We start from the raw sequence: 23931 nt of genomic DNA on the forward strand, positions 1-23931 counted from the left end.
ATGTAATTTCTTGAATACTTAACGGAAAAAGAATGGTGGTGTGGGTGCAGAATGGTTGTAAGTGCCTTGGTTGTTGATCCTTGTATTCATGTAGCTGACGAGGAACTGTGGCTTGCTGTCTCTGCCCAGCAGCATGAAAGAGGATCATACTGCCTATGGCTGGCCTGAGAAAAGGTCAAGATTTAAAATTTCAAGTACACTTTCTGCTGAATGTGTATTGCTCTTAACCTATCACAAAATGGAAAACATCCTAAATGGAAATGTTGTAAGTTGGGAACCATCTGTAGTTGAGTTCAGCCTGGATTTGTTTAGTAATTTTTCTTCCATATAGTTAGTAAAATTTAACAATAGTTTTCTTTTTTTGTTTATAAAGCTTCTAAGTGAATGCCTTATCAGGTATAGCTAAAAGACTGGAGTGAAAGTAATGCTGTAAATTCTAGCTTATACACAAATCTTGGCTTTTAAATGTTTTTCATTTTCTTAGTAGTAATTCTGAGAAGTAATTCTGAGTCAGTCAGCCTGACAAATGTTTATTAAACTCTGTGGGGAGATAAAAATACATCTATAATTTTAAAATGATTGTAGACTAATTGGAGATAAAATATGTGTATGAAATAATTCTAAAAATACTTTCTAAATAATATATTAGGAGGTCACAACAATTCTAATGCAGCGTTTTGTTAGATGTCATTGGTTGAATAATTTCCCCCATATCATAAAAACTTACCTTTGGAAATAGCCTTCTATATGCTAAAAGTTTGCTAAGTTCTGTTTTTTCCTGTTTTCTAAAATATTTTTACCCTACTTAAATTACCTGCTTGAGAATACAAGAGAGATCAATAATCAGAATGGGAAGGTTGTAAAGATAGGTTGATAAACAAGGAGATCATCTCAGTGGAAAAGTACAGTAGTCTCCCCTTACCTGTGGTTTTGCTTTCTGCAATGTCACTTATCCACAGTCAACTGTGGCCTGGAAGTAGATGATCTTCCTGATAGATCATGAGGTCAGTAATAGCCTAATGGTACAACACAATGCCTACATCATTCACTTCACTTCATCCCATCCCGTAGGCGTTTTATCATCTCACATCATCACAAAAATAAGGGTGAGTACAGTACAATTAGATATTTTAAGAGAGAAGCCACATTCACATAACTTTATTATACTATAAAGTTAATAAATTAATAAATTTTGAATAGAATTCTGTCAACATTTCAAAATTAATAGATACCTAATGAAACTTCAGGTTCCTTTGTTTCTTATAGATATCAGGATAGTTTGCCATATTGCCCATGATGAAAATCAGCTGCAGTGGAATAGAAGGTGTCTTTAGATGGAGTGTTTGCTTGGCAATTTACTACAGCTCTCACCACACCCTATTTCAAATCCAGTCTTCTTAGTCATTGATTTTGCTTGTGTGGATCTTGAGTTCTTACACCCTCAGTTTAGGGGTCTTTTAATCACTCTTGTGATATGTACACATCTGGGAGAAATTGTGATTTGCTTGCATTAGAGATTTGGGGAACGAAACATCTTGGAGAGCTAGACAAAAGGGCTCAAAAGGGATAGTGTAGAAGTTAGCATTTTGGGACAAATGTTTTTGGTTTTTTACTTATTTATTTTTCATAACAATACCATAAGGGGAATATTATCCCCATTTTGTAGGTACAGAAACTGACTTTTGAGGTAAAGGGTTACTTAAATTTACAGAGCTAGAAGATGACAATCAGAATTCATACGTAGGTCTGTCTTATTCCCAAATCATGCTTTTCTCAAATCACTAGGAATAAGTGTTATAATTGGCATTTGTTCTAAGTACTCAGCTGTGTACTTACAGGATTAGGGAAATCTTAGTTTGGTAAAAATACTTGTGATAAACACTTATGGGGTTATAAAAAATTAAGCTTAGTGCATTAACTCATATGGGTAATTTCTACCAAAAGAATCACTATCTTCTTATTGGTGTGCATTAGTTGATGAACTATATTCATTGTGATAAAATAAGTATATTGTTTCATGTGTAAACCATTTGGATTACTGATCTCTTCAGTTTAAGTAGTATATGGACAAAGTAGAGCTTGTTCAAGAAGTGATGCAGATGGTGGAAATACTCAGGATCAAGGCATGTGAGAAATTGCTGGAAGAATGGGACAAGGTATTAGTTAAGACTCTTAGTTTCAAGTGACTAAACTTAACCTAAATTAGCTTAGGCAAAAATGAAAATTTATTGACACATAGCTGAAAAGTCCACGGTGTAACTGGATGTAGGAGCTCAAATAATTTCACTAGATATGGTTAATGGTAAGAAGCTTGTGTGGACAACAGCAAGATCACCCTGTATCTTGAATATGTCTATGTATGGAGAGAATATGTATTTCAATATTGAAAAGGATTTTAAAGTTATATTTTAACCACGTACCCAAAGATCATACTGCTGGAGAAAATACTGCAAGGACTTTCCACGCCTCATAGAATAAAATCCAAATTTCTTATTATGGCCTGAGGAATTGCATCCACTCTCAAGGAATGAGATCTTTCTCCTTCAGCTCAAGCACAATCCCTCCTCCTGTCTTCTGGACCTTAATTCCTTGTGTCTTCTCCAAGATCGTGGTTTATAAATAGTTCTGCAGCTTCAACCTCATTCTCTTTAATGGCTTTTTCCTTTTATCTTATAAATGTGTCTTTTCTGCTAAAGGCAAACAAGACAAAATCAAAGCAAATCAATCAGCCAACCAAATGACAATGAGAACAACAGCAACAACAAATAAATACCCTACTTTGACTCTGACTTTCTCTGAAACTCTGGAAAAGCTTTAGCATCATAGAATATGATGCTTTGCTAGCTTGGGGTTATTTAACACATAATTTCTAATTTGTTGGTACTACTCAGCTATGCAGAAGTACTGTTCTAGAGTAAGGTGCAACACAGAAGAGTGGTTTCCTTATAGTGAGAAAATTAGTGAAAATCATTTGTTTGTATGAGGAAGAGAATATTTGAGAGAGTCAAGTAAGTGGATGTTGAAATTATTTTTGTAAGTGTTATTTAATGAGTGAAATGATTAATCTAGAATATTTAGATGATGGCAGATTATAACTTTGAATATAAATACATAGGAATGAACAAGGATGTATCATCAGGTTAGATTACCCACATGGAACAAAATATCAAATGATGAAGATTAGAATTAAGACCCTGACCTTTCAGAGGGTCTCAAATCTTGTGTAGAAAACCTTTTATGTTCACATTTAGGGAAACGGGGGAATTGGTTTCAGTCTTCCCAAGTGGTTTGGTATTCAAGATTCCTTCAAGATTCCTTCTTAGCAGTTGCTGCTTAGTGTGATCTTGATGTGATAAGAGATGAGTAAAGAAAGTGCTAAACGAGACCAGAGAAACTGCTTTTATACTCTAGAATTTCCTTCATGCCCTAGATGTCACAATGTGGTCTGTCTTTTGATAAAAAAAATCATAAATTACTTAGGAAATAACTTCATTTTAAAGACCCTATTAATCCCATCCCAAGACATTTTCTTGTTGTTACCAGTGAGTGTACGCAGAAAAACTGTATCCTACATTTATTCAGAGTTGTTTCAAGGTCATTCAAATAATTTCGATTTCTCAAATTCAAGAAAGCTTTTAAAATGTTCTAAGAAGTTTCTTTTTTCAAATTTTATTTTATTTCTAGTGTAGATAGCATACAGTGTTTTTAGTTTCAGTTGTACAACATAGTGATTCAACAATTCTATACATGATTCAGTGCTCATCATGATAAGTGTACTCTTAATCCCCTTCACTTTTTTTTTTTTTTTTTTTTTTTACCTATATCTCCACTTGCCTTCCCTCTGGTGACCATCAATTTATTGTCTATAGTTATGAGTCTGGGGTTTTCTGGTTTTGGTTTTGGGTTTTTTGGGGGGGTTATCATTTTTTTCAAGCTTTAAAAAAATTCTAGCTAGAAAAATGTTCTAATAAATTTCTAGTATTAAATCAGTAAAATGAATGCACTGAGAACTCCCCTCAAGTTTTTTCCTCAGTTTGAAAATTGACCCTGGCTAGGAGGTTTGCCTGATGTTGAAAGTTATCTATTTTAGAGTATAAGTATTGTTGACATTTATATTCCTTCCATTTATACACAGTTTATAATTTTGAATATGTAAGATTTAGACCTATGTTGTCAGGGAAGCTTCCTTTCTTTTCCCCCCACCTCACTCAACTCCCTATTCTTCTCTCAAACCTTACAAACTAGCTTTCTGGTCAACAGTTTCCTGCACCTTTGGGAGATATGTTGTATTCTCCTTTTCTAGATGTTACCAATAATCAAATTTTACTGGCTTAATTTTTTTGTTCATCTCTTTTTCTTTGCTGTTAGCCACTGGTGGGGCAGGGTGGAGATGGTGTTGTCATTGTCATTAAAGGGGTCCCATTTTTATTAATGAAAGGTTTTATAATTATTTACTATTTTGTCTGTTTTGAGGATAGGGGCTGAATCTTACTCATATTTGTGTCTAACGTAGTTCCTGCATAAAGTAGATACTCAATAAATTTTGTTGGATATTGATGGCATACATATCATCTCTAAATTGAGAGGGGCTAGGAAGGTATCTGTGCTTCTTTGCTTGGAGCACTATCTAAAAGGACAGTGCCTTTCTAGGGGCACCTGGGTGGCTCAGTTGGTTGAGCGTCCAACTTTGGCTCAGGTCATAATCTTGCAGTTCGTGAGTTTGAGCCCAGCATCAGGGTCTGTGCTGACACCTCAGAACCTGAAGCCTGCTTTGGATTCTGTGTTCCCCCCCCCCACCGCCCCGCCCTTAGCCCCTCCTCTGCTCACACTCTTTCTCTCTCAAAACTAAATAAATATTAAAAACTTTTTAAAAAAGAATAGTGCCTTTCTACTCTAATATATATTCTCCATTTAAGACACTACAATAAAATATAGAAAAGAAAGTGCATACGTTATGCAAAAAAGGGCCACAAATGACCAATATACATATAAAAGATATTCTGTCTCACAAATGGTTAGGGATTTGCAGATTAAAAATATTTTTTGAGTCAAGTTTGCAGTAATTAAGATTAATATCCAGACTAGTAATGAGAGTTTGCCAAAGGTGTGCTCTCATACATTGTTGTGGTTCTAAATTATAATAATTTATAATTTGGAACAGAAACAACTTTTAGAACAGTAATCATTAAAATTAAAAAAAATCAACCCATTTGATGTAATAATTACACCACTGGGAATTTAACCTACAGAAATCCAAGGACCATTATGAAAAGATATTTGTATAAGAATGATTGCTGTGTCACAGTTAGTAACTAAAAGAGGGGTGGGAAGCAACTTGAGTGTTAATATTACAGCAGAATGGCTGAATAACTATGATGTATCCGAATTAGACAATTACAAAAAAAAATGATGTAGATCATTGTCATCACATAAGTAAAGCAAACCAAGGTCAAGATATAGAAGAACATACACTTTTATAAATGGAAATAAAACACTCTAATGGAACATATAATATCCCTATTATAGTATTTCAAAGTAATACGGACAAAACAGATCTTTAAATTTTTTTTTTTTCAACGTTTATTTATTTTTGGGACAGAGAGAGACAGAGCATGAACGGGGGAGGGGCAGAGAGAGAGGGAGACACAGAATCGGAAACAGGCTCCAGGCTCTGAGCCATGAGCCCAGAGCCTGACGCGGGGCTCGAACTCACGGACCGCGAGATCCTGACCTGGCTGAAGTCGGACGCTTAACCGACTGCGCCACCCAGGCGCCCCCAAAACAGATCTTTAAACTACACCAGTTAAAACCAAAAGATGATAGCAGTGTCAAACGTAGGCCTTCTCATGCATGGAGGGAGTGACTCATCAGAGCTGCAGGGTTGCTCACAGAGATGGCTGTTCTCTGTTCTCTGAAGATTTATGCGTCTTTCCTTCAATCTGGCAACTGCATAAGAGCAAGGAAGAGGGAGTCAGATCCTTAGAGACAGCAACACCTCGCTCTCTTTCCCCTTCCTAGTTCTCAGTTATGTAGCAAACTACCTCTTATCTAAGTTATGTTATGAACTTGGATCAGAAATTAAATTTCAGTTGACATTTATTTATGCTCAGATTTTTTTTTTACCTTAGTCGTTAAAATAGCGACAATCCTAGACTACAAAAGAACAAGCCCCAAACAGACAAGAACATTATCAGTATCTAAAAATTTTATTAGTACTATTTTGTCTTGAGGTAAACCAGGGTAGGTGTAGAAACTATATCTGTACATGCAGAGGTGGATTATTGACTTTGTTATTCAGACAGTTTACAAAGACTATCTTCTTACTGAAATACCTGGGTATGTGAGACAAAATTTGCTTTTGATCTGCCTTTTCCAGGTATTTGCCTTGATTCTAAATTATCTATGGAATGTAATCAGGGTTTTTCTTATTGTAGGCAGACACTTATCTGCAGTCAGGGCAAGAAGGTACTGATGCAAGGCAGCAGATAGCATTGAAAAATATGCTTGAAAAGGAATTTTAAAAATAGATATGGTGCAATTAGATCACTTTAGCTAATTTCACAGTCTTAGAGATCTGAATTGGATTAACCATATTGCAGTGTTCTAATGACCTGTGACCAATGACAGGGGTAAGGAATTGGGTAAAGTTTCTATGACAAAGCGTCTTTCTCTGAGACTAACAGCCACAGCCTTAAGTTCTAAAAGCCCCCTCCTGGGTCTCGGTGAAGTCTCTACTGCTTCTGAGAGAAGCTATCTGAAGAAACTGTTTCAAATTGCTGAATAGCCTTGCTAATCCTGCTGGTCTACAATCACAGATTCTGAATTCATATTTTTCTCACTATGGTAAGCTTTCTGACTACTTTTCAGATAACCATACTTATATTTGGAGTGAATTGACACTTTTGTAATCGTTAAACCATGGCTGAAATGTATGTGTCTTTGTGGATACCCTTAGTTCACTTATAATCTATTATTCCTCTTAATGATTCAAGAATTCCAATATTTCAATGGCAAAGAAAGAGCATCTTATATTCAGAGGAAATACCCATTTACTTCTTGGGTGCCATGTGATACTAAAGAAGGAAAAAATAGGATTGCATGAGATTGATACACTTTTGCTGTAATGTTGATCATATTCCCTTAAATTCTTTCACAATTAACTTTATTGGTCTTAAAATCTAATTTTTTTAAATGCAGTTTTCAGTACCACTATGTACATATTCATTCTTTAATTTAGATTCTAACCTATACATAATTCAGAACTATAGAAACTATACGAGCGTGACTGAAATAAAATAATTGCAGTATCATATTACTTAGCAACATTTTGTCATTTAGCCTTTTTTCCCTCCTTGAGATTTTAGTATTTACTTGAAGAATTTTTTTTTAATTTTTTTTTAATGTTTACTTATTTTTGAGAGAGACAGAGACAGAATGTGAGTGGGTTAGGGGCAGAGAGACAGGGAGACACAGAATCTGAAGCAGGCTCCAGGCTCTGAGCTGTCAGCCCAGAGCCTGACGTGGGGCTCGAACTCATGAGCTGTGAGATCATAACCTGAGCCAAAGTCGGACACTCAACCAACTGAGCCACCCAGGCGACCTGAAGAGATTTTAATAATCAACATTTTTTTGTGTTTTCTGGAATGACATTTTAAATACTTTTCAGATTTTAATTGGATGAGAGATGTGAGCTCTACCTTTTCCTTTTCTGTATGTTATACATAGATTATTTTCAATTTGTTTCCAGTTACTACATAATTTCATACATAATACATAATTAATTTAGAAATTAATAAAGGGTAATTAATTACTATAATTAGTAAAGAATAACACACAGGTTTGCTATTTTATATACTACTACTTAGATATTTACTATTTGAATTTCTCTGAGGTAAATATTACTTTTGTACGATGTATGAAAAATGAATTTGTTTGACAAAGGGTATATATAAGATGTCACCAACACTTGAAAAGAACATATATTTGAACAAGTAAAACATGGGTATGAAAAGGAATGGTGTAATTAGTTGTACCACACAGTATTCCTAGAGATCTATTAAAATCAGTCCAAGTAACTTCTAATATGAGCAACTTATTAACACTTGATTGAATTACTCAGTATACTTGAAAACCAAAAAAATTATTTATTGAATTATTCTTAACTTCACCCTTTTTAGCATTTCAGGATAAGCGGTGTCTTTATCCTATTAGTCTGGATTAATACATTTGTGTGCATTAATGTTGCTTATTTTTAATATACTTGTGCTCAAAATGTGTATGTAATGTTTAATTTAATAGTCAATTATAAAGATTTTTTTTTTTCTCACAGGGATAGGTCATCATTAAAAACTATTAATGTAACTGAAACATCATTAGAGTTTTCAGATTTGGACTATAATGTTGAATATAGTGCTTATGTAACAGCTAGCACAAGGTTTGGTGATGGGAAAATGAGAAGCAGTATCATTAACTTTCGAACACCCGAGGGAGGTGAGTTCTTTTGGATGTAGGCCAAGTAAAAAAATATCCTACGCAAAAAAAAAAAAAAGTATTAAATATCAAAATGTATTACTAAGCCTAATATCTGTCATCATGTTGGAAGTGAAATTGCTTTTTGGTCACTTCCTAGCTGTGTGATGCTGGGAAAATAATTTCTCTGTGCCTCAGTTTCCTATCTATATTATGGAAACAATACATTACCTACTTAACAGGGTCCTTATGAGGATTAAATGAGTTTATATTTGTAAATACACTGGGTATAGAACTTGACACTTAGTATTTTATGTATTTGTTAAATGAAACAAAATAACATACATGAAGTCATCTCACTGTCTTTGTTCTCTATTATTCGATTTCAAGATTCTAAGTTAAATAAGAATTTCATATTATGTGTTTTATATTGGAAACTTGTTACAAGGTTGTTTTCCAATACAGGGCAGTGGCATGTTTTAGAAGTGGGATAGTGTTTTACTTTCTTTAGTAAGAAATCTATCTGTCCTCTGCTTGGATTTTGCTATGATACGGTATTAGAGAGATGGCCCAACGAGCCTTGTGGATTTCAATTCTGACCTCTCATTAGATGTTATACCTAATTTAAGTTTTCTTTTGAAAACCAGTGGTTATTGCTTATCAAAGACAGGTAAAATTTAGAACATTGCAGACATTCTTTAGAGCCACAGGTGCAGTTTTTTGTTCAATTGTTTGTTTTATAGCACCAAGTGATCCTCCCAAAGATGTTCGTTATGCAAATCTCAGTTCTTCATCAATAATGCTCTTTTGGATGCCTCCTTCAAAACCTAATGGGATTATTCAATATTATTCTGTTTATTACAGAAATACTTCAGGTACTTTTGTGCAGGTAAGACTTGAGTTTTCTTCTAGTTAGTTCTTTATTTACATCCTCCAGTTTTATTGATGATGATACAGACTTGGCATGGTAGAAAAACCATTTCTCTTACACTGATAATTATGAACAGACATTTCATAAAACTTTCATTGAAACTGAAAAAATATGGTGGGGAAATGTCAGATACATTTTAACCTATCTGTGCATATGCACACATTTCCATGTCAGCTTCAACCATATTATAAACAATGAAGATGTGACCTATTTAAAATTCTGTGTATAAATATGGTCCTCAATTCCACTTCTTCAAGAAGTGTTCTCTAAAGGGTTGATGATTTAATTTACCCTCATTTCTCAGCTAAAAAAATTTCCCTTTTGTTTGCATACAATATAAATAGTTTTAATGTTTGGATGTGTTTGCATATTTTTCTTCAATTTTAACAATTTTTAACTGCTAGCTGAAGGGATTTTCTTGTTGTTATTTAGTATCACATGTAATAAAATCACTAGGAATGTGGTTATTTCACTTGAGGTATGCAGGGTTTTAGGGTCATACAGTTTGCAGATGGGCACTTTCTGATGTGAATAATGATGGCTATGAAAATAGCTAAAATGCATTTTGTTTAGAGAAATATTTTCAGTTTACTCAATAGAAATCCTTTATTTATCCAAACTAAATATTTAACAGAACTCTAACATATGAAAATGGTAAAATTGGAATGGTTATGATTGAATCAGGAATGGAGAGATTTGGAACATAATTTGGGAAAAGCTAATTTTGAAGAAAGGCTACAATTTACAGAACACGTACCTTAATAGAAACTGTTGACTGCCTGTTGATTATAACACTGTCCATTCTTACTTCTTTGTATCTTTTTAAGCAGCTGAAGAATAGAGACAAGTCTTAGTAATTTTGGGCTGTCCAGCTCTATTTGTGACTGAAGACATTAATATAGCCATGGGAGTTAGTTCTTGGGATCAACAATCTCAGGAAATAAAGCATTCCTGTATTGAATTATTTGCTTTACTGTATCTATGCTGCAGCTTAGGCTGATGAATGGGGTCAGAGCAGAATTTTGCCAGTAGTCTCAGGACTACTGAGCAGTGAGTAAGAGAAAGTCAAGGTTGGTTTAGTTTTTACATTCTGCTCAAGACCCTCTAAAGATGGGCTTGAATAAGTGTGACTACTTAAAACTTAATGCCAAAAGAAAAACTACTTTATACAAGACATGAAGATATAGATATGTATGTAGTTATAAATGTATATTTTTATAACAATGCCTTAGGAGCAGAAGGAGAAAGGAGGATCCTTTTTTTTCCCTTTCTGTGTACATTAAGCAACTTTTGCTATTCCTTTTTGTTCTGCTCTATTTTGAGAAAAGAAATGGGATTTGTATGCAATTTATTATAATTTTTTTTACCACAGTGTTGTTTACAAATTAAAAATGTGTCATTATGTCATGGAGGCCATTCAAAATGCAGATTTCTTCTTTCACACATTTAACAAAAATCCTGCAAAGGGGTGGTGTCTGTATCTGAATCTTAGCAAAGGTTTTTGCCTGGGTACAATTTACTTTATGACCTATGTACACAATTCTATTTTGGTTCTCTTTGTCCACACTTAAATAATGAAGTATAAACATCTAACTATGGTTTCAAACCTATTTACAATTCATCTAACTTAGAAAACGTAATCTTTTATTAAATAATCTTAAGAATGCTTTTATGTGTGACAGCTGCTAGAGAGCACAGGCTAATGATATGAAGATACTTCTTATATTGCGTGAAGTTCATCTGTGCTTTAATTTATTCCTCAAGTTAATGTTAAATACAGCATCTTTGCTAACTGATTTTCTATTTTGGGTTGGAAGAGTGGAATAAACCCTCAAAATGAACATTGTATAGCAGAATAAGTGTGTAGCTTTTTTCTTCCTCCTTCTCTTTCCCACAGAACTTTGTAGAATAACCTCATGCATGGTATATCACATTTTGCTAACCATTCTTGGTATCGGCTTACTTGTCCTAGCTCCCTATGCTATAGCAAATAACTTGAAGAAAAGGATCACGTGACACTTATCATTCCATCCCCCAAAGTCCTCTGGTACTATATCATACATAGGTTCAATGCTCAATAAATATTTTTAGTTGAAAGAATGTACCAACATTATTTTTGATACTTAGTTATAATTTTGGAGCATTTGAGTTTGTGGGAAAGTGATTTTTCCTTCTTCTGACCTTGGGGAATTTAATCTCTCTGCTACCATTGTTCTTCCTTCAATTGTTGCACATTGTGTTTAGCATAGTGTATTAATTCTTCTACATTTTCATTTTTACCCACTTATGTCATACCTCCTCCTGTGCCTGACATAGTGTCTTATTATATTTAAAAAATGCTAATGAATACTGGTTGATTAATCAAATTTGAAAGCTTTTACTAAATAACTTCTGACTGCATTTATATATACAGAGTAGCAAGTCTTTTTTTTTTTTTAATTTTTTTTTTCAACGTTTATTTATTTTTGGGACAGAGAGAGACAGAGCATGAACGGGGGAGAGGCAGAGAGAGAGGGAGACACAGAATCAGAAACAGGCTCCAGGCTCTGAGCCATCAGCCCAGAGCCTGACGCGGGGCTCGAACTCCCAGACCGCGAGATCGTGACCTGGCTGAAGTCGGACGCTTAGCCGACTGCGCCACCCAGGCGCCCCCAGAGTAGCAAGTCTTAATTACATAATTTGAGCTGAAAAAAAATTTTTTCCAAAAATAAATAAATGACTGAAATAATCATCTGGATAATTGATCTAATTCCAAATTTGGTACATGTCTATGTAGGATAAGTCACACACTCATCAGGAATGGCTACTGGGTGATTCAAAATAATTCATTTCTAAATAGTCATCAAGGTGATAGGTAATCAGAATAAATTCAATAACAAAGAAAAAATAAAATTTACACCAAAAAGCTACATTAGTATATTTTTTCATTACATCCTCATGACTTACTTATTTTATAACTGGAGGTCTATGCCTTTTGATCACCTTCACCCATTTTGCCCACCCCCTCTCACCCTGCACCTCTGGCAAACACAAATCTGTTCTTTGTATCTGTGAGTTCAGGTTTTGGGGTTTATGTGTGTTTTAGATTCCACATATAAGTGGGATCATATGGTATTTGTCTTTCTCTGTCAGACATATTTCTGTCAGCATTATGACCTCAAGGTTCATCCTCGTCGCAAATGGCAGGATTTCCTTCTTTTTAAATGGCTAAATAATTAATTACGCTAATATTTTAAGAGACACTTTATGTAAAACAATTATTCCCTGTGTAAGATAGATGTGTTGAAAGATAATTCAAGTTTACAGATCATATTTTGTGTGAGATTGTTACATTGTTTTAACTTATCTGTTCCTGAATAAGCAGCCACAAAATTGAGGTAGATCTTTTATTACACTCATTCTTCCCCTCCTCTCCACCAAATACTGGCAAAAGAACCACAAAACTTTGCTGAATTTAATTTTTTGATGCATTATAGAACCATCCTAACTGTAAACTTTAGTCAAATTAATTACCCTAAGTTTTTCATTTAAATGAACTAATTACCATTTATTGTTTTTTATTTGTGTGCTAGATATGATATTGTTTTATGTGTTTCATATCATCCTCAAAATCTCTCTGTGAAGTAGAAATAATTACTCCCATTTTATAGTTGAGGAAAGAGAATCTGAGTTTAGATGGTTTATTGAGGGCTACTCTGCTAGAATTGAAGTTAGGTTTATAAGATGCTTAAAACTTTATATGTTTTGGAATGATTGAGCTTTCTTGATGTAGATGGGCATTATTATATTATTAAATTAATAATATGGACATCCATACTATTAGTATGGATTTATTCATACTAATTGCTTACATAATTTTAAGTATATTTTCCTTTATTTTATTACTGGTTTTGTTAGCTATGTGTTTTGTATTTAAAATATGATCAGAAAGAAAATGATTGCATAAATAAATTCCCTAATCATCAATAAATGCTTTAGGACAAATATAACTAGGAATCAGGCAAATTTTTTTTACATTGCTCTTACTCTGCATTTAATAAAGAGAATGCATCTAGCTGACTTCCCATTTCTCCCCATGATTTTAGAAAAAAAAAGCCCCATTAAAGATGAATAATAACCATTTGAGTTCAGAGAAAGTGGTGAACACTTTAATAATTTCTTCATCATTAATAGGAAGAAAAAAAATCAAAGTTTTTATAATATTCATAAAATATAGGGTCAATGTTTTGAAAACTACTTGAAAGTTTTATAATGAAAACTGACACTGCTCAGCACCTTGGAGCGCTTTCAGTTGGCTACTGGACCTTCTCCATAAGCTGGAAGTTTCTGCTCTTTCCTATTCTGTATGTTAATTTTATGATAAAAACAATACCATCTTTTCCTCTTTTAGTACAAACATATTTCCACTTTAATTATTGCACTAATCAATTTACATTGATTTTTTCCAAAAATTAACATTTTAAAATAATAAGGGATGGCCAATTCATGGATAATAATTATTTTGAAATTACTTGAAATCACGTGTACTAAAACTACATTCTGAACAATTAAAACAATATGTTTATTTTTCAGAATTTTACACTCCATGAAGTAACCAATGACTTTGACAATATGACCGTATCTGCAGTAATAGATAAACTGGCAATATTCAGCTACTATACATTTTGGGTAACAGCAAGTACCTCAGTTGGAAATGGGAATAAAAGCAGTGACATAGCTCAAGTATACACAGATCAAGACAGTATGTAAACAAAAAGCATTGATTAATTTTTAAAAGGTTTAATTTAACACTTTATTTTAGAACCTTTTTCTATTTGTATATATTACTAGTAAATTCTGTGATTTATTTAGGCACATTTAACTAGTCATTATAGAGGTTTGGAAATGCATTTAATATAACTGTAAAACTATTATAATAATAACAGCCTTTTCTATTTATGGAAACTACCATTCATGAACTTTCTGTCACTTTTATTGCTTCAAAAGATGTCACAGCCGTCCAGTTGTAAGCATGAAAAATTCTGTTGCATACGTCGATGGGTGCTTGTCCATTTGCTTTAATCTAACACCTTTTTTTGTTTTAATCTAGCAACTTCTTTCCATTTCAGCCTTTGAATCCACACAGGACTCCATACAGCATCTTTGTTCTTATTATGTTTTTGACTAATATACTCATAATATCTTTACTTTTTTAACTCTAGAAGTTTCTTGTATGCAGCTTCAGCAGTATCCTGTTTGTGCTGAGTATTCAGAAAACTATAATGATTGAGGCATTTGATGTTTTAGGTTTCAGCTTCAAGAATACAATGATCCATAAATCATTGCCTGTTTCTTCTTGTGGTTGTTTCTGGAGTCCATTTATTTCTTAAGGACTAGTCTTTTATTGAGAAATGGTATTGACCTAAACTTCTGCTGAGAATAAGATTCTGTGTTTATTGTCTGAAGATTGCAAATCGACAGACACGATAAGTATGAGTGAATGCTTTTGTTGTTGAACAATCTTTTAAATAGTTTACACATTGATCAACAGGGTAAAATGATAAAAAACGTGAAAATATGTGCTTGCAGAGTCTTTAACAAAGTATTTTAGTGCAGTATGTAGTCAATATCATTTCAGGCATTCTTTAAATGCGGATATCTCCCCATACTTTCAGCAATCTATGAATGTTATCAGTGACTGTTGTAGCACCATGAATAATAAACACTTATTGTGCACTGTTCCAGGTGAGAGGTCCTAGATCTGATATATATACAGTAATGATAGTCTTTAGAAGAAAGAAACTGAAAATATTGTTTAGATAATATAAATGATCAAAGTATTTAAATATCTGAGTATACATACACAGACATACATGTATATGCACATGGATAATCACCACGTTGTAGGAAAGAAAAGAGAATATCATATAAAGCAATTCTAACACATATTAAAAATGACAGGGTTTGTATTTTGAACCATTTTTAATATAATTATTTTGTAATGATATTTTGTAATAGGTGATATTTACTACATCTGCATTTAAACAATGTAAGAGCTAGTGATGTAATAGATGCCATTTCAACAGTTATCCTCAGCTTGTGAATTTACCTAAATTTTATATAGGGTGACTGATAATTTTTATATTTTGCACATTACCTACCATAGTACCCGAAGGGTTTGTTGGAAACCTAACTTACGAGTCCATTTCATCAACTGCAATAAATGTAAGCTGGAGCCCACCATCTCATCCAAATGGTCTAGTCTTCTACTATGTTTCTCTGAGCTTACAGCAGACTCCTCGCCACGTGAGACCACTTCTTGTGACATATGAGAGAAGTATATATTTTGATAATCTGGAAAAATATACTGATTATATATTAAAAATCACTCCATCAACAGAAAAGGGATTCTCTGATACCTATACTGCCCAGCTACACATCAAAACTGAAGAAGATGGTAGGCTGGACCCTTTTATTGCCTATTAAGCAGATTGCTGGTGTTCTCTTCTTTACATAGCTTTCTGATAGAAAACGTTATTTTTATAACTGTATAGAGACTGCTTGTTCTCAAGTAGTTAGCCTTTCAATAAACATAATAAGCTCTGTTTTTTAAAATTAAAATAATTATCTGCTAATGAAATTATGTCCCACTATTTTAAAGCCTCTTCTTTTTAATGCTAATTCACTTTTCATTTAATATTCTTTTTTTCTTTTATAGTCCCAGAAACTTCACCAATAATCAACACTTTTAAAAACCTTTCCTCTACCTCAGTTCTCTTATCATGGGATCCCCCAGTAAAACCAAATGGTGCAATAATAAGTTATGATTTAACTTTACAAGGACCAAATGAAAATTATTCTTTCATTACTTCTGATAACTATCTAATACTGGAAGAACTTTCACCATTTACATTATATAGTTTTTTTGCTGCCGCAAGAACTATAAAAGGACTTGGTCCTTCCAGTACTCTTTTCTTTTACACAGATGAGTCAGGTAAGCCTGAATCCATAACTCTTCAAATGATTTCACTGTTGCAGCCTTGCTCTCTCTTTTTAAGGACCAGCATGGAAAATGAAAAGATATTCAGTTATCTATTTGTAACAGGCTTACAACTATTCATCTACTTTGCTGAACATTTTTTTTTTAATTCAAGCCTTAGAACAAAGTGCTTGTTTAAAATTAGTTTGGAACTACTGAGTTCCAAGTATAAAAACATAGTTACCAATGCTATTTATTTCTGAAATATGATCATTTTAGGAATCTTTCTTAATAGTGCCTGCAAGAAGCTAGAGTCACAATGATATTTTTACTAAATATCATTTACTAAAAATTTTATGAATATAAGTTTTATAATGTGTTTTCCTGCAGTGCCTTTAGCACCTCCTCAAAATTTGACTTTAATCAACTACACTTCAGACTTGGTATGGCTGAAATGGAGTCCAAGTCCTGTTCCAGGCGGTATTGTTAAAATATATAGCTTAAAAATTCATGAGCATGAAACTGATACTATATTTTATAAGGTAGGTTGATTATAACGGTACATGTTAATTTAAAAATTCAGAAATTGAATTAAAATCATTTGACATGCAGAGGAAAATGGACTGCTTTAAATTAAACAAGGACCATCTTTTTAAATAATCTTTTTTTCCCCTACAATTTAAGGATGTTTATGGAAAACACAGAAGACATTTGTCAGATATGACAGCTGAATAATTTGTAGAGCAGTTTACTTAGACTTTACGACTTCTAGATATTTGCAAGAAATAATTGCATTATTGTATTAATGCTGGAAAGTATATAGTAAATTTTTTCAGACTATTTAAAAACTGTTATTATCTTAAATGCAATATATTTCTATTTTTTGTTAAAAAGATACCAAGTGAGTGTTCTTAACCTTTTAAGAAAAGTATTTCTACTGGACTTCTGGTAATCTTCCCTGATAGAATATAATCCCACACTAATTGGGCTTTTAAGGTATATCATTATTTTTTTTCCTTTCAATGCCAATTAGTTTACAACACTGAATACTCTTTCCCTTCTCCATTTTTAGGTTCTAGAATCAATGAAAAATACCCAAATTACAGATATAACAAAGGATCTCAAATATACTTGTGTCATTTCTAGCATTTAATTGCCAAAATATGTTATATAACTAGCATTTATTTAAGAAAGTGTTTTTATTTTTTTCTCCAAAGGCGATGAAGTACTGGGATGCTCTTATTTAGTTACAACAAGAAGAGTGAAAAAAATCTGCAGTAAACATTGTCCCAATATTATATGCATTACAATTTATTGCTGATGGTAAATTATTTTTACAGCATGTGTAGCTTGCAAAGTGAATAGTAAAAATCAAAAGCAATGGTTAAGATTATGTCATAACGAACAATGACTTTCTTTCTGGAAATCAAGATATTACTTTAAAATCTGATAGGCTGAGTAGAATTTGAATTGTAGTACTCCATAAATGTGGAATCTGTTCCCCAAGAGTGTGAAATTCTAATAATGCTAAGTCTCTAGGCCCCTACTATCTATCCTGGTCTAATCTTAACATTTTCTCATTTTTTATTTGCTTTGTCTGTATGGCTCACTGGGAAATGAATATCAGAAAGGAAAAAGCAATCATTTTTTACTGCAATGACTTTTTTTTTGAGACTTAATGTGTGGCATTAAGGCAGCTACTTAACCTCTTCTGACTTGGTTTCTTCAAGTGCAAAATTGGAGTTATAAGGATGCATACATTAAAAAGTGAGAATTGTAAGGGCAAATCTATATCAAGAATTTAGAATAATCTTCAGCACATGATAAATGTGTTCGCTATTGTTGTGTTATTGTACATCATTTAAGAAAAGGTTTTGAAACTGCATCCAGCATTGTCATAGCACTAAGTATGAAAGGACAGTATACCTTTACCTGAATATGAGAATAAGTTATGATTTTTAGACTTCCTGATATTTCAGTGGAAATGCTACCATTAAAATGTTTCTAGTAGCAAACATATAATCTTTATACGATAAAGCATTAAATATATTACTTTTGGGTAGAAGGAATAGTTTTTCTTGAAAATTTACTACTTTTAGTTACTCCTTTTTACACCTGTTTTGTCCTCCGTTGATTTTCATAGTCTTATTTTCTTCTAAATTCCTTTGAATATACTTCATGCCACCTGTTTTCCTTTCCTAACATCTAGTTTATTTGCTTTCGTCCCTCTGTTTAGCTTTCTTTCTGAGTGTATTGTTCTATTTTCCTTACGTCTTTGTCTCCCTCTATGTTCTATCGGTTTCTATTATTTTCTTCTTTTTCTTTTTATTCTTTCAAATTATATGTGGGTTTGTGGAGACAGAATAATTCCAGAACCATTCCAAAGATTCCTGCCATTGTAGTCAATCCAGTGAGTTCCCATGGAATCAGTTAGATCCAGGTCTACTGGTAACTTGGGTCACTCTCAAATATGGAAATAAATTGTTTATTCAGTAAAAAGTTCTGCTAAAATATGTTTGGAAATATTCCTCATTCATGTCTCCCTCTTACATTTTACTCTTATGTAAATCTGGTAACTGTCCAGTGAGCTGCTCTCACATGTTTTGTTATAATCTTGGGTTCAGTCATTTCTTTGGGTACAAACCTTTCCTAATCCAAGTCAAAATTTACCTGCATTGTTCTAATTTCTTCTCAGTAAACATTTGTTTGTAGATTTCTTTGATTAACATAAAAGTTCCTTGATGACAGTGACCATATGTATCTTATATATGTATCTTTATAACCTTCTGGTTATCTAACAGTATGCTTTATAAATAGTAAGCATGAAAGAATGAAAGGATAGAGTGTAATACAATGAGTCCCTAAAGTATGTCAATAACTTCGGATATTAATTTAAAATTGGATTTAATTTAAAATATTGAAATGTAAGTGACTTGTGAGTTAGTATTCTTGCTAAATTTCTGTTACTGAAATGTTTAATAAATAAGTCAAAGTAGTTTATATTTTGGGTCCATTAAATGGAGTATTTTTAAAATGATACCATTATAGGAGACATTGTCTTCTCTTTCTGTAAAGATAACAGATTAGTCTTAACTAATCTCTCAGTTATGACAATGATCTTTGAATGAAGACTTTATACTTAATGGTCAGTTTTTCTATGAGAACACATATCCTTCCTTGAGCAGTTGTGATAACTGTTTTGTTCCTTTTTTTTTTTTCATTTTCCTAAGAGATTGGGTAAAATTATGAATTCAGGAGTTGTCTGGGAAAACTCATAATTTAAGCTTCATGAGAGTAGAGATTTTTTTTAACTGTTGTATTCCCAATGCCTAGCATAAAGTAGCTGATGAATAAATTAATTTACACAGAATGTTACTGGTATTAAAAAACGACTCTAGATGAATTCAAGAAAAATCTACTATTGCTGACCACCCATAAGTTTTATTTGAATTGGAGACTTCAATTTTTGAGAATTTAAAGGAAGTAATGAGTATTTAATTCCAAGCAAGTGTCAGGAGACAAAATGAAAACAAAATACCCTAGCGTAAAAAAAAAAAAAATTTAAATGGCCATTTTGGGATTCTTCAGGGCTGAGAGGGTGCCCAGTTCATCCTGTATCATGACCTGAGTGCATAAAAAAAAAGAGGTTAGTATTTGTTTTATTTTAATTGAAAATTCCCATGCTTATTAAATCCTAAATTAAACATAGAAGGCATAACTTCAATGTAATAAAATATTTCTTTCAGTTACAAATTTTTGGTGATGCATCATGACAAAGAATTTTTTTCTGGTTTTCAGAACATTTCAGGTGTTCAAACTGAAGCCCAGCTTGTGGGGTTGGAACCAGTCAGCACCTATTCTATTAGCATATCTGCCTTTACGAAAGTCGGAAATGGCAATCAATATAGTAATGTAGTAAAATTCACAACTCAAGAATCAGGTGAGATACAGTTTTTTGATCCTAAAATGTTTCACTTTGTATTTAACACTTTCCCCGTCCTTTCAGTTTATATGAAAGTATCATTAACAGTGCATTCAAATGGAAGTTGAATTTCAGTGCTTTAAGACTAGGCTGTATCTTGTCTGCAATCAAATACATATATTTACATGTGGTTTTTCCTTTTGAACTGAGGAAGCTGAAATAAAGGACTAGTTTAGGAACAAAGTAGGTTTCTAGATATCTGTGGAAAATTACCTAATTCTGTTTTTTATAAAAAAAGTTAAATTCCAGTTAGTTAACATACAGTGTAATACTAGTTTCAGGTGTATAACACAGTGATTTATCACTTAGATGCAACACCTGGTGTTCATCACAAGCGCCCTCCTTAATCCCCATCACCTATTTGCCCATGCCTCCACCTACCTCTCCTCTGGTAACCATCAGTTTGTTCTCTATGGCTAACAGTCTGTTTCTTGGTTTGCCTCTCTCTCCCTTTTTTATTTCCCTTTGCTCTTTGTTTTGTTTTTAAAATTCCTAGTATCAACTGAGACAGCTGGGATGGGGGGTAGGAGGAGAAATGAACCAGTATTCACTTTTAACAGGTTGGTTTATATTTCCATGAAACGATATCGATGATTTTTTTAAGATGTAACATGTGAAGACCACTGGTCACTATGTAAACTTCTACTTTCCCATAGTCCATTTGTAACATGTGAAGGGGATTATGAAGACTATGAAATACCACTGGTCTAATTAAACTTACCCACATGTCACATACATGCCATAGCTCACCTTTGTTTATGTGCTAGATAGTTTTTCATTTATGACCTATATAATGGGTGGCTTAGAAATGCATTTTTCCTTTTCTCAACCAGACTATATGTTTAGAGGCACCTCTTCCTCACTTTTTTCATCAAGTATTATTGAATGAGCTTAAGATCCTACTCCAGTTAATTTTTCTCTGTACCTCTCCTTTTAGTCAATCTCTAAGTTGAAATTGGAAAGCACTCACTGATAAATTAATCATTTTTGCATTAATTTGTGAATACCTGATACTTTTTTCATAGCATGCCTATAAGACAAGCCAATAAAATAGTATTTATCGTGGATAGAAGTGCTTGCTTTGAAGTCAGAGTGTCTGGATTTGAATCCAAGCTCTGTGACCTACTAGCTGTATAACCTTGCAAAGGCTCATTACTCCTCAGAGCCTCTATGTGTGAAAAGAAACACATATTAGCAGTAGCCACCTATAAGGTTGTTGTGGAAAATATTTGAAAAGATCCACATAAACCACTTATTAGAGTGTCAGACACACATTTAGTGCTCAAAAAAATATTACTGTTGCCCCTATTCTCATATTACATATGAAGAAACCATTATTCAGGAAGTTGAGATTAAAAGATCTGAGAAAGTTAGTAAAGAAACCGAATTAGAACATCAACTTCTGATGTCTAGTGTAGGGTGGACATAACTGTAGGAAATATATATTATTACTGATAATTTATGTATTATATACAAATGCTAAACATATAAAGAAAAAACTATTTTAACTATATATATATATATATATATATATGTATCAGTTTAGTAAAAATTAAGGTTAATCTTGTAGACAGTAAACCAATAAATATTTTTATCAGTAAAATAAAATTATTGCACATGCCTTGATTGGTTAAATAAAAGACAATTTTCAACTTTAAGTGTTAAATATCAGCTGTTTAATTAATTGTTTTTAGATTCACAGAGTCAGTGAAATAGTCACAAAACCCAAGTTTATAAACTAAACTTCAGCAAAGTTATTTTATGAAAATATTATATGGTTTTGAAAATAAGCAAACAATAATATTTAATAGAACCCTGGATCAGCTGAGAAATTGTCTTTTCAAAAATTTTAAATGCCACACATCCATTCCCTAAGTGTTCTCCTTTCATTCTGATGCCTCTATTTTACAGAGGAAGAAGAATTAGTAAAGATAAATTTAGGTCAGGAGAGAGAACTGTAAGCAAATCAAAGATAACTTGAACTTGAGTATTCTTTAAATAACTATGTTTTGCATAAGGACAGCAAGTTGTTTCACTACTTGTTTGTAATCCACAAATTGACTATATACGAATTTTTCTTGTAGCATCCTCTCTACACTATAATAAGAAAAGCTATGCTATCATTTGAGGACATTAAATAATTACTTTCCATGGGAAGTAGCTGGTCTCTCCAATCTGTAGTCACTTTGGTGGGTTGGGGGACTGCCCTTCAACCAGGTCTGCCCTCTGAGAACCTGGGTTACTTCCAAGTAAATTCAGGGAAGTTCTAGAAAAACAAAAACAAAAAAACTAGGACTGAATTAAAAACTGGGACTGATTTAAATGTTCCCTCCACTGATTTTTAAAAAGGTATTGAGGGATCAGGTCTTCACAATTCTTCCAAAGCCTACCAATTGTAAAAACAGAACCCCTACATTGGTTGCATGTCTCCTAGTACTGTTTGGCCCAGATGTGCCACATCATGGAGGCGCCTATATCTATGTTTTGCATGAAAAGGTTCCATATAAAGGTATTGCTAAGACCACTCCTTTCCAGTGAGATGTAAAGAAAGCAGGCTCCAGGCACTGCCTGAGCTTGAGGCTATACAGTTAGTTGCTTCTCAGTATTTGAGGATGTGATTGCTACTTGGACCTAGGAATATTCAGTGGCTGACTCAGTATTTTAAGGATTCACATAATAGCATAGAACCTGGGCCAGCTGACACTTGATTTAGCCTATGTTAAGAACTTTTTGAGCACACATTGCAAGGTTGATACGTTAAATTTTTATTTGGTCTCTACTAAACATGATTTAAAATATTTTTTTAATGTTTATTTTTGAGAGAGAGAGAAAGAGAGAGAGAGAGAGAGACAGAGTGTGGGGGGGGGGGGGGAGGGGCAAAGAGAGAAGGAGACACAGAATCCAAAACAGGCTCTAGACTCTGAGCTGTCAGCACAGAGACCGATGTAGAGCTCAAACCCACAAGACCCAGGATCATGACCTGAACTGAAGTCGACGCTTAACCAACTGAGCCACTCAGGCACCCCTATTAAACATGATTTTACCTAGAAATCATGTAATAAAATCATTTACCTACTACATATGTGTGAATTTTAACTTCAGGCATTTGTTTATCTTTAAAGTTCCAGATGTCGTACAGAATGTACAATGTATGGCAACTAGCTGGCAGTCAGCTGTAGTGAAATGGGATCCACCCAAGAAGGCAAATGGAATAATTATACATTATATGATAACAGTTGGAAGGAATTCTACAAAAGTCTCTCCCCAAGATGATATGTATACTTTCGTGAAACTTCTTGCCAATACCTCATATATCTTTAAAATAAGAGCTTCAACTTCAGCAGGTGAAGGTGATGAGAAAACATGCAACATCAGCACGCTACCTGAAGCAGGTAACTAATCTGAAACAGGTAATTTACCTGAAAGAGGAAACCAACCTGAACCAAGTAACTACTTGTGGATTGTGTCATACATTTGTCAATAGCATTTGTAATCTTTTTATTCTTCCAAGTTTTTATTTAAGTTCCAGTTAGTTAATATACAGTGTCATATTAGTTTCAGGAGTCAAATTTAATGATTCATCATTCATAT

At 33.3% G+C, this 23931-nt stretch overlaps 1 protein-coding gene and 1 long non-coding RNA gene across 5 annotated transcripts in view; one reads left to right on the forward strand and one right to left on the reverse strand.

Annotated features, from left to right (window-relative positions):
* PTPRQ (protein tyrosine phosphatase receptor type Q) overlaps positions 1-23931 on the forward strand; it is a 255558-nt gene that overhangs the window by 106533 nt on the left and 125094 nt on the right. For all 3 annotated transcript variants that reach the window (XM_045062106.1, XM_045062108.1, XM_045062107.1), the window contains exons 35-42: positions 8330-8490; positions 9213-9358; positions 13973-14141; positions 15546-15836; positions 16098-16373; positions 16749-16900; positions 20157-20298; positions 23463-23732. In XM_045062106.1, coding sequence (XP_044918041.1) covers positions 8330-8490; positions 9213-9358; positions 13973-14141; positions 15546-15836; positions 16098-16373; positions 16749-16900; positions 20157-20298; positions 23463-23732 — 1607 coding nt within the window. The remainder of the gene's footprint in view (positions 1-8329; positions 8491-9212; positions 9359-13972; positions 14142-15545; positions 15837-16097; positions 16374-16748; positions 16901-20156; positions 20299-23462; positions 23733-23931) is intronic.
* Positions 5671-23931, reverse strand: part of LOC111561396 — a 166661-nt gene continuing 148400 nt past the window's right edge. For both annotated transcript variants that reach the window (XR_002743955.2, XR_002743953.2), the window contains one exon: positions 5671-5946. This is a non-coding gene — a long non-coding RNA (uncharacterized LOC111561396). The remainder of the gene's footprint in view (positions 5947-23931) is intronic.

Source organism: Felis catus, chromosome B4, assembly GCF_018350175.1.
Source record: "Felis catus isolate Fca126 chromosome B4, F.catus_Fca126_mat1.0, whole genome shotgun sequence".
In the NCBI taxonomy this organism is placed as follows: domain Eukaryota; kingdom Metazoa; phylum Chordata; class Mammalia; order Carnivora; family Felidae; genus Felis; species Felis catus.